The sequence below is a fragment of the Nyctereutes procyonoides genome, unplaced genomic scaffold (genome assembly GCF_905146905.1).
Source record: "Nyctereutes procyonoides isolate TBG_1078 unplaced genomic scaffold, NYPRO_anot_genome, whole genome shotgun sequence".
Classification (NCBI taxonomy): domain Eukaryota; kingdom Metazoa; phylum Chordata; class Mammalia; order Carnivora; family Canidae; genus Nyctereutes; species Nyctereutes procyonoides.
Window position 1 is genome coordinate 45,942,432 of NW_026575139.1, and position 11,982 is coordinate 45,954,413.

Genomic DNA, 11,982 nt, shown 5'->3' on the forward strand with positions numbered 1-11,982 from the left:
ACCGGCGCTAAACCACTGCGCCACCTAGGGATCCCTTGATCTAGGAATTTTAAGGGGAGAAGTTAGCTTAATTAAAAAGTAGACCCAGGAGTGCCTGACTGGTTCAGTTCGTAGAACATAGCAACTCTTGATTAATGAATGTTGAGTTCCAACCTCACATTGAGTATAGAAGTTACTTAAAAAAAAAAAAAAGTAGATCCAGATTTGTTTAAGGGGAGAAGTTAGCTTAAAAAGTAGACCCAGGAGTGCCTGACTGGTTCAGTTCGTAGAACATAGCAACTCTTGATTAATGAATGTTGAGTTCCAACCTCACATTGAGTATAGAAGTTACTTTAAAAAAAAAAAAGTAGATCCAGATTTGTTTGAAACCTGCTTCAAACTAACGATTTCTCCCTCTCACTTTAAACAAATTAGAAAGAGACAATCAGGGTAATTTGCCCACAGACTGAATATTGTTGACACAAAGCAGTTATTAGTTTTGAATTGTTAAGAATCTTTTTAAAAGAAATGAAATGACATGCTATCTGGAATTTGGTTTAAAATGATCCAGTTCAAGAGAGGTGCACAGTAAGTGGAGATGTAGATGAAACAAAATTAGCTGCATGTTGATTATTGTTGAAACTAGGTAATATATAGATAGCATTTCATTATGCCATTCATTTATTTTTGCATATGTTTTAAAATTTCCATTAAAAAAAGTGCTCTGAGGATGGTAATACTACTGAGATAGAAGCAAATGTAAGACCTCTGTGGAGGGATATAACCTCAACCCAATATCTATTGAATACCGCTAGATAAAGTCCTGCTGAACAGGACCTTGCCATCAAAAGTTATAAAGCACCATATGTGAGAATAAGCAGACAGAATAAATTGCCAGAATTAAACCTCTAATAACTTTGGTTAATAGTAATGTTAGAAACCATAAAGTAACCCAGTGAATTTAAATGGATGAGAGTAGTATCAGAAAGCATAAAATAACTCAGCAAATTCAAAACAAAAAGGAACAAAAACATGAAAAAGAATAAGACCCTTTCCCCCAAAATATCTGAGCAATTTTGGAAACCAACTAATTAGAATTTTTAAACTTTATTTATTTTAAAGATTTTATTTATTTGACATTTATTTTAAAGATTTTATTTATTTGAGCATAAGCAGGTAGAGTGGCAGGCAGAGGAAGAGGGAGAAGCAGGCTCCCCACTGAGCAGGGAGCCCAATGTAGGGCTCCATCTCAGGACCCTGGGATCATGACCCAAGCTGAAGGCAGGTGCTCAACCAACTGAGCCACCCAGGTGCCCTTAGAATTTCTAGAAATGAAAAATATAGTTCTTAGATTTTAAAACTCAAATGACTAAGTTAGACAATTGGTTAGACCTCCCTTAACAGAAAATTAGTAAGTTAAAAGGTAAATCTGGATAATTTAGAGAATGACATTACAAGATGAAGGTGCATGATATAGAAATTAAAAGATATGGAGAAGAAAATGAGAAATTGCAGGCTATATCTCAGGATTTCCAGAGAAATTGAGAAGAGGCAATACTTTGAAGAAGAGTATTTGAAAATTTCTTGTAATTAATGAAAAGACATAAAATTCATAGAATGCACAGTGAACTCCATCTGAATAAATAAAATACAAGAATGGAAATAGATAATACAACTTCTGAGACTGTACAGGTGGAAAAAGAATATAGAAAACTCAAGGGGCGCTTGGGTGACGCAATGGTTAAGCGTCCTTCTCTTGACTTGGGCTCAGGTTGTGATCTGAGGGTGGGGAGATCAAGCCCCAACCAAGTTGGGCTCCATGCTCAGAGCAGCAGCTGCTTGGGATTTTCTCTCCCCTCTCCCTCTGCCCTTCCCCACTGCTTGCACGTGCACTTGTTTTCTCTGTCTCTCTCTAAAATAAATCTTTTTTTAAAAAAGATTTTGTTTATTCATGAGAGATGCAGAGAGGCAGAGACATAGGCAGAGGGAGAGGCAAGCTCCCTGCAGAAAGCCCAATGCAGGACTTGATCCCAGGACCTCAGGATCACGACCTGAGCCAAAGGCAGACGCTCAACCACTGAATCACCCAGGTACCCTAAAATAAATAAATCTTAAAAAAAAAAAAAAGAAAATAAAAAGAAAACTCAGTAAGTCAAGAAAGTGAGAAAGACCCAGAAAAATCAAGTTAAATAGCATAAAATAATATAGTAGAAATCAAACCTATCAGTGATTACAATAAATGTAAGTGTACTTAATAGTTCAGACAGAAATTGTCATGTTGGATTAAAAAAATTCATCTATGTGCTAGGCAAATTGCTTATTAGAAGAAAAATGAGTAGGGGCACATGGCTGGCTCAGTTGGTTGAATGTGTCCAGCTCTTGGTTTCAGCTCAGGTCATGATCTTAGAATCATGAGATCCTGCCCCGCATTAGGTTCCATGCTCAATGTGGAGTCCCCTTAGGATTCTCTCTCTACCATTTTCTCTGCCCCTCCCCACTACTTGCTCTCTCTCTCTCTCTCTCTCTTTCTTTCTTTCTCTCCCTCCCTTTCAAATAAATAATTAAAATCTTTTTTAAAAAAAGAAAGATCAATACTTGTCATTTTAGATAAAATATACTTGAAGGCAAAAACTATTGTTAGCGATAAAGGTCCCTATAAATTGTTGCATAATAACACATGAAATACAGATAACAAAAATTGACATAACTGCAAGCAGAAATCAATAAATCCACAGTTGTGGGTGATTTTTAAGAACTGTCAGTTGTTAGAAGATAGATCAAGCAGGTAAAATATTAAAAGATTTAAATAACACAAGTAAAACACTGAATGGATGTATAGAACTCCCCAACTCCCATTACAGAATGCTTCTGTTATTCAGGTCCTCAGAAAACCTATACAAAGGTTCAAAAAGTTCTAATCCCTAAATCAAGTTCTCAAGAAAATTCAAAACCTGAGGATAGAAAAACCATGTTCTCTTGTCAATGCAATTAGGGTGAAGATTAGTAACAAAAATACCCCTCCTTCATGTTTGGAAATTGAGTTGGAATAGTTTACTTTCCCCATACAATATGCTCATGTGAACTTCTATTTTTATTTATTTATTTTTTATTTTTATTTATTTTTTTTGAACTTCTATTTTTAGATTAACAGTAGATCCCATGGTGAGTTTTATAAAATACTAAATTGTGCTATTTGGAACTAGTCAAAGATGTCAATTGTAGCCTTTCATAGCTCTTTTCCATCTCAGGATAATGCCTACCACAGAACAATACAGCAATAAATACAGCACTTTTCAAATGAAGGAATGCCATTAGTTACCTATTCACCTTTTGTTTCTAGACATATTTAAGGGTTTAGAATTTACATTCCCATTAAATTTAGCTATAAATATACCAAAATACATAACTACAGATAGCACTAAGCAAGTCAATGTAACTGAATTCACAAGTATTAAAATTGCTAACATGTCTTTCAGGTATTAAAATAGAATTTTAAAGAATTAGAAGTTAAGGGGCACCTGGATGGCTTAGCTAAGCGTCTGACTGTTGATGCTCAGGTCTTGGTCTTAGGGTCATGGGTTAGGGCCCCATGTTGGGCTTCACGCTGGGTGTTGCACTTACTTTATTTTTGTTGTTGTTGTTGCACTTACTTTAAAAAAAATTAGAAGTTAAAAAATTAAGTTTCTAGCCTTATTGAGTACTTACTATGTACAAGGCACAAATCTAGACTTGAGGGTGAAGTAGGGGTGTTGTATAAGATGCTGGCCCCTAAGAAATTTATGGTTTACCTGAAATTTCAAGGTATAATGCTTATAATGCTCATGTCCAGAGAAGGTATTCTGTGAGAGGAATGCTTATATGTAATCATTCAAAGAAAAACCCTGAAGTTACATTAAGTGCTGAAAAGGGAACATGAAGAATTTTGTACTTCAAACATATCATGTTAAATAGTTAACTTTAGTTTGAGCTAAAGTGGGATTTTTAGAGAAACAATATTATATATTGTTTTTTACACTTTGTATTACACTTTGAATACTTGGGCAGGAGGGGACCCTGAAAAGAAAATTGGCGTTGGTAAGAAAAAGTATAGACACATTTGTAATTGTAGCTAATCAGTATTAACATATTTGCTTAGAAGGGGAAGTCAAGGGAATGTACTAATTAAACCTCTGTAAGAGAGGAAAGATTTATTTTGATTACTCAACATCAATGGCTGGTCATGTTGGCCAGCCTTCTGCATGTTGGCCTTCTGCCAGATAAAAGGAGGAGAACAAGAAAATTTATAGAGATGCTCTTGAGAGCAACAGCAGCATTGTTCAGGAAAAGAGGGGGGAAATGCTGCATTGATGAGCTAAGATAAGCTACAAGTACAGAATGTGCAAAATAGAGCACACACTGGCTGTTAACATGGTGTATCAGCTGATCTGTATCCTTACCCGAAGAAATTTTAGCTTCAGTCCTGTTCTCTTTGCGTTCTAAGTGTTGTATCTGATTCTTTCTTGGAAATCCTTACACCTTACACATCTCCAGCCCAGATACCCTGCAGGCTTCTTTAGGGCAGATTATTTAGCTTTCAATCTTGCCTCTCTACAAAGGAACAGTTATAGCTGTGTAACTTTAGGCAAGTTATTTAATTTATTTGTTGTTAAATATAAATGGTGTCAGCCTCTTACATTGTTGTGAGGATTAAAGAGAGTTCCTAGAACAGAGAAAGCACATAGTAAATAATAGTTATCATTATCCTAATATCATTAGAGGGCAGTGCTGTTATAGTGTTCTATCTTCCTCAAATACTTACCTTCATTGGCCCAGAATCATTAAAAATGTTTAACATTGTTTTCTTATTTCTTGAGTCTTGGTGGTGTGTTAGAGGCAGCTGTTTTCTTTCTTCTTTAATTATTATTTTCTTTTAAGTTAGCTCTATGCCCTACATGGGGCTTGAACTCACAACCCCAAGATCAAGACTTTCATGCTCTACCAACCAAGCCAGCCAGACATCCCTAAGGCAGCTGTCTTCAAACTCTGTTTTCTGAACAGTTTTAAGGGAGGTAATTTTTTTTTAAGTTAAGCAGGATTTATTTTCGTTTGTATGAGGATCCTCTTACAACAGGTTTATTCAATTCTCCTAAAAATAGTGGCATTCTTTTAAACTATTCTTTTTAGAAACAGCAGTTACATAAATAGAATATTGGATTCAACCTAAAAATGTGGGCCCTAGTTAGCTTTATTATTCTGCATATGATATGACAAAAGATTGAGATGTTCTTCACATTTCCAAGCAAATTCCAATTTAAAAAGTTTGTTCTTATCAAACTTCTAAAAACAGCCATTTGAGAGTAAACCAGCAGAGTACTATATCACCCCCAATGAAGTGCAGATGTCATTCTATGCACCAACAAATGACATGGCTAGCTTCTGCATTCCATTTTTACAGAATTTTACACCTATTACACCAAACAATATTTTAAACATTGGCATATAAACTCCCTAATAAGATAAAGCAAAGACAGAAGTGTTTATCAGAAACAAAATACACCATCTCTTACAATCTTCAAACATTATTGCACTTTAACTTTAATTTTGATAATGCATTTATGGAACAGCCTGTAGACAACTGATTTTAATAAAGAACACTTTTAAGCAGACATAACTGTCCTAATTGTTTATCAGGTAAGAATTTCACAAACGTTATTAGCAGTAATGGTGGAGCCAGAGAGTATTGCATCATCCCCCATGCTGTATAGCAAGAACCACTAATAGTGTGGTGGAACTTGTGACCTTTTCTAAGGCCATGACTCTTGTGGCCTGCAGATGTCAGCCCTCATGTCTCCCTATGCTGGTGTGCTGGTTTAGTGATCCACCAGGTATCAGGATTTCTTATGATAGCTTTATGGAATGGATCATTGAGGATAACCTCAAAGAATTTGTACATGGAGTTTTTGCCAACCCAGTAAGAATTCAAGACTCTCAGCCCCACAATGGCATCTAGCTCACTCCTCTGCAACAGATTGAAGGCTTTGGGCAAACTTTAGTTGTTTAACACCATGGTGGACAGGCTTGCCCTGTCTTACCCTTAGGAACTGGGCTTTTTTGGCCACCACATTGCACATGAATCCACTATATGATACCACTTTGCTTGGTCTTGTATACAGGAGGTACTTTTGGATTAAAAAATATTTTATTCAATGACGAATACCCACCATTTGCTTCAACGTGGATAGAGGGTATTATGCTGAGTGAAATAAGTCAATCGGAGAAGGAACAAACATTATATGGTTTCATTCATACGGGGAATATAAAAAACAGTGAAAGGGAGTATAGGGGAAAGGAGAGAAAATGAGTGGGAAAAATCAGAGAGGGTGACAGAATATGAGAGACTCCTAACTGGGAAACGAACATGGAAGGGGTAGTGGAAGGGGAGGCAGGCAGCGGGATGGGGTGACTGGGTGATGGTCACTGAGGGGGGCACTTGACAGGATGAGCACTAGGTGTTATACTATATGTTGGCAAATTGAACTCCAATTAAAAAAAATACAAAAAATATTTTATTCAAATTTCATCTGTAAATTTTAACTGTCTTAAAAAAAACTAATTTGTGAACTCAAGTGTTATAAAGCACTTATAGTAGTAAAGGCTCTTACTGTATTAACATGCTGCCAAGTTAATTCATTTCTGTGCTTTTCCTATCATCTGTTAAGTCAAAGGTTATCCTGATGGTTTTTTTTTTTTTTTGAGATTATGTTGTGCTCTTTATTGCCAAAAATAAAAACTTTTAAAAAGACAACTCCTGTTAATAAATATCCCTTCCTTTCTGTACCAGATCTCTGGTTTGCTCCTGGCTTCTCCCACCGACTAATTAACTACTTTAGGCTACAGAGTCAAGGCCAGACCTTCAGTAAGGGCCTCACTCCCCAATCCCAAACTTAAATCATCAGGCCACTGGCAGTGAAGTTTGTAACTGATGAGTAGAGAATGAAATACAGGGTTTATCTGGGGGTGGGGGGCAGCCAGAGTCTAACGCTATTCTTTAAAGGTAAAAGAGGGATACTTGGGGATCTGAATGAAGTACCAGTACGCTGGCTCTGGGCAGAGACTGGAAGGGTTTGTAGGGAACCACTAGGTTCTAGGACTCAATCCTAACACCAGAAGCCCAACGCACAAATGTGAAAACTCCCAACATTTGGACAGGACAGAAAGGGTTTAAAGACCCCAAATCCTGATGGTTATCCTGATGGTTAACTATAGAAAATAATAACAGGGGATCTCTGGGTGGCGCAGCGGTTTAGTGCCTGCCTTTGGCCCAGGGCGCGATCCTGGAGACCCGGGATCGAATTCCACGTCGGGCTTCCGGTGCATGGAGCCTGCTTCTCCCTCTACCTGTGTCTCTGCCTCTCTCTCTCTCTCTCTCTCTCTCTCTGTGACTATCATAAATAAATAAAAATTAAAAAAATAATAACAAACTACAAAAAATAACTTGCTGCCATTTGCAGATACTGCTCTCCATCAATTTTAATTTACAATCAAAGTACAAAAGTTAATACAATTCTGCAGTGGATATTTAGGAATGCAACTGACATACATAGCTCTTACTTTTTGCTTTGTATTAGTCTGAAGAGACTTATTTATTCCCATTGATTTTTATAATAAATTCATTTTATAAAGCCAAATTAATACATCTATTCTAATTGTGGATTTCTCTGATACTTTGGGGAAAAATACATATTTATAAGTAAATATTCCTTGGTAAGCATTTATTGACACTGTTGTGTGGCAGGCATTATGCTCTAGGCTAAGGATATATTTGACAGGCTACAAACTTCTAGCCTTTGGCTAAACACAAACCTACCTGTTGGGTTTCCACATAATTGTGCATTTAGAAGAAAAAAGACTTTAGGGGATCCCTGGGTGGGTCAGTGGTTTAGTGCCTGCCTTTGGCCCAGGGCATGATTCTGGGGTCCCGGGATCGAGTCCTGCATCGGGCTCCCGGCATAGAGCCTGCATCTCTCTCTGCCTGTGTCTCTGCCTCTCTCTCTCTCTCTCTCTATCATGAATAAATAAATAAAATCTTAAAAAAAAGAATACTTTATTGATTTAAGAATACTTTGAAACCCACAATTTGTAAAGTGCCCAATTTCTTCCAGTCAGTTGACTATCACTTTTGCTTTTGCAGAGGTCCAGCTGGAGTAAGAGCCCAAGCCCTGGACAGAGATGGAAATCTGGTAGAAGATTTTGTATTTGATGGAGGAATTGGGGATATTGGAAATCGCATTCTTCATGTGAGAAATGCACCGTCCCCTGCTGCTACTTCTTCTCTTGCAATTTCTGGAATGATTGCAGATGAAGTACAACAAAGATTTAAATTGTAAATAATGTAAGGAGCTAGATATGCATTTTAGTTTCCACATTCAGCAACAAGAATATACTAATTGCATTCTTTAAGGAAAATGATTTGTAAATCTCATTTTTAGGTATCTCATTTAGGTAATAACTGAATTGTTAGAATGCTATAACATAGAAATTATAATTTTTTAAAGTCCATGCTCTTTTACTTTGTGAATAAAGAAGCAAGGTACAGTTGTATCTGTCCTGAATCCCTGACTTTGTTTTTGACCTCTCCTCACCAACCATGATCTAGATATTTGGCTCTTCTAGAATTTCTGGGAACGATGGCACAAAAAATTGATTATCCCCTTCATTTTTTGCCTTTATAATATCTAAGCTTTTTTTTTTTCTCTACTGAACAAAAAAAATATAGTGTGTTGTAGGTTGCAAACCTTTTAATTTTGAAGAGTATAGGAAAGCTCACATTATTTAGAGCAACAGTATTTGTATTTGGAGATTTAAACTTCTTGACTTAAAGGAAATATATGAAATTTCACATTTTTAAGTAGTTTGAATAAGATTCTATCTTAGCTATAATATTTGCAGGAACTGACTTTGCAAAAGAAACATAAAGCCTTTATTATTCCCAGTCTTTTTATAATTGACTTAGTGTGCAGTTACCACTAAATCCAAACAGCAGTACAGTATGAGTGGTTAATTGCCTACTCTTTAGTCTTTTGTGGTTGAGAAACTAAAAGAACTTAAAACTGATAGGTTTTTATGAGAGCAGTTTTAGAATCCTGAATGCTGATATATAGAACTCTAATTTTAAAAATTGTTTACCTCTATATCTCTGTTTTTCAGTCATACCAACTTTCTCAAATATTGGCCAAGATCACTAATTATTCATGCCTACTTGGTTTTCAGGGATCCTATGAACTTTTATGATGCTATTTCTTTATTTTGGAGAAATACCTAACTGAGGCATTCACTTTTGTAAACCGCAAAAGTGCCTTACGTTCATGTATACTTCATGAGTATTTTCAATTGTGGCCCAGTGCCAATACTGTATACTGTATATACATGTGTGGTATCTGTTGAAATAATTCTGGCAGTTCAGAAAGTTGGAAAATAGAAATATTAAATGAATTTATGGCAGCCTACTGATTGGGGAAACTTTTATTACAGAACCGCCATTTAGGTGAGACATTTTCATCCATTCCCTCATATATACTGTCTCAGGATTAATCTTCTACTCTTCATTCTTTCTTCTTCTTTCATCAAATCTGTGTGATAGATGAGTAAGGATGTGCATAATGACTGATAGGAAAAACTTCTGTTTTCTTCCTTTTTACTTCAAGCCTCAGTGATTATATTGTTTGAGCTACCTCAACCATTAATTTGAAAGGCTACATCACCAGCTCATGTTCGAGAAGTAGCACATCCCAGGTATAGACTAGGCAATTATTTGACACTGGGATGAGCATATTGAAAGCATTCAGAAACCACTCACAGAAGAAGCCAGCCTTAATGGTTCTTCATAACAACTGATTCCTCCAAGAAATGTGACACACAGGATATTTTTCTGTTCCATTACAAGACTATTAAGAGATGGAAAATTTTACAATTCTTTATTTCATAAACAGTGAGATTGCATATATACTAAGCTGTGAAAGACTGAAATTACAAAAATAGCTCTTCTAAATTAAAGCAGCCCTTATTCCATTTGGGTCTATATTATATCCCCAAAAAACAAGTGAAAAAGATGATTGAAAGTGTTTTGAATGTGTAGGTTATTCTGTTTGTAAAACATATTTATATTAATCGGGTTTTGTTGTGTAATACTGGTATGAAATTTAAAAGTTTTGTGTATTTGAGAGAGAAAAAATGTAAATTAATATTAAAATATTTTAATGAGCCTTGGTGTTGTGAACATAATTTTTTGTTTCATTGAAACTCTGATTCAGGTAAGTTTTTTGTATGTGAAATATGAACTATCATATTTTCATAAACTATCATTTATATAGCCAATCTTAAAAAATGAAAAAAGTATATTTGTGTATAATATAAAAATTAGGTTTATATTTTAGGTAAAAAGTAGAGCACTTCCCCACTTAGTTTCCTTTCGGTAATGGTGGCACCATCTGGCTGACCTCAATGTCTTCATACTGGAGAGCACCAGGGAACATTGTTTCTGTTCCATAGCAGAGTATATATATGTAACATATAAACACACAGTGCTTTACAGGTGGAAGGGACAATAAATCAATCAAATAGGAGTTTCATAAATAATCATAGTTTCTCTGAGGAAGACATTCTGGTATGCTATCTCTTACAGGGTTGGGTTTCTGGGTATAAGCCTCCCGTAAGGGTTATAGGGCAAATGATCAGTCTGAGAGCTTGCTCTAACTTCTTCTTAGCAGGTGAACTGTAAGAGGACCAGAGTTAGCTACAGCAACAAACCATGAAAGTGAGTGACAATGACATTTATTGTTTCCTGTGGCATTGCTTTGGTTTGCTTCTGACTGGCAGCACTTGTAGCTTTAAATAAATTGAGGAAGTAGAGAGTAAATAGGAGAAATGTTGAGTAAGTCCTTCTTGAAAATGCTTTTCAGTGAGAGAATATTAGTGGTAAAATTTTCATTGCCTTTTAAAATTTGAAATGTGCTTAGATTATTCAAGTTATCTCCCAAAAGCCATTCTAAATTCTAAAAAGACAAAATTACTATTTATCAAATAATTAATATAGCATATTAATTTTAACTCAAATTTATGATCAAGTATAATATCTTTGTGTTTAATACTTAATTTTTAAAAAAGATTTTAAGTAATCTCTACACCCAATGTGGGGCTCAAACACAACCCTGAGATCAAGAGTCGCAGGCTCTATTGGCTGAGCTAGCCAGGTGCCCCAATATTTATTTTTTAACACTTGAAGCAAGTGTTTATAATGGGGTTGGAAATTTTTTATTTAAAAATTTAACATTTTGAATAAGTACATTAATGGTTGAAAATTCAAAAGTCCCCAAAACGTATTCAATGAAAATATCTCCTCTCCTCCAAGCCACCTAGTTCTCATTCCTGATGCAACAAAAATTGTCAATATCTCTTGCTCAGCCTCATAGAGGTATATATAATAAAATTCTTCCTCCATTTCTTTTACACAAGTGGTAGGATACTCTGCATACTATGTTATATGCCCTGCTCTTTTCACTTTGCACTGTCTCTGATAATGTTCAAGTGGCCTGAACACAGTGGCCTGGTTCTTTTTGAATGATTTTGTAGCTTCTTTTCTATAAATTTACTATTATTTGTTGAACCAGGTTCTTATATATACTGATGATAATTTAAATTGTTTATTTCTGGGGTACTTTTGTTTTAGCTGACACAGTACTGCAGTGAATAGCTGTTAAATCGTTTCACATGTGAGCGAATATACCGATAGGACATATTCTTAGAATTTGCTGGGTCAAAGGGTACAACTTCCTGGTAGGTCAAGTTGCCCTTGGTAGAGGTTGAACCAATTTAAGCTCTCATGAATAATATATTACAGTACCCGTTTCCCCATTGTCTCACCAACATAGTATATAATCAGACTTTTTGATGTGCGTGGCTATTCTAATAGGTACAAAATTAATAGAGTAAATTTTTTGCAATATGAGTGAAATTGAGCATTTTTAA

At 35.6% G+C, this 11,982-nt stretch overlaps 1 protein-coding gene across 2 annotated transcripts in view; it reads left to right on the top strand.

The window, feature by feature from the left end:
* Positions 1 to 10,219, top strand: part of L2HGDH (L-2-hydroxyglutarate dehydrogenase) — a 38,553-nt gene extending 28,334 nt beyond the window's left edge. For both annotated transcript variants that reach the window (XM_055303877.1, XM_055303878.1), the window contains one exon: positions 8,150 to 10,219. In XM_055303877.1, the coding sequence (XP_055159852.1) occupies positions 8,150 to 8,345 (196 nt within the window). In that variant the 3' untranslated portion in view covers positions 8,346 to 10,219. The remainder of the gene's footprint in view (positions 1 to 8,149) is intronic.
* The last annotated feature ends 1,763 nt before the right edge of the window (positions 10,220 to 11,982 follow it).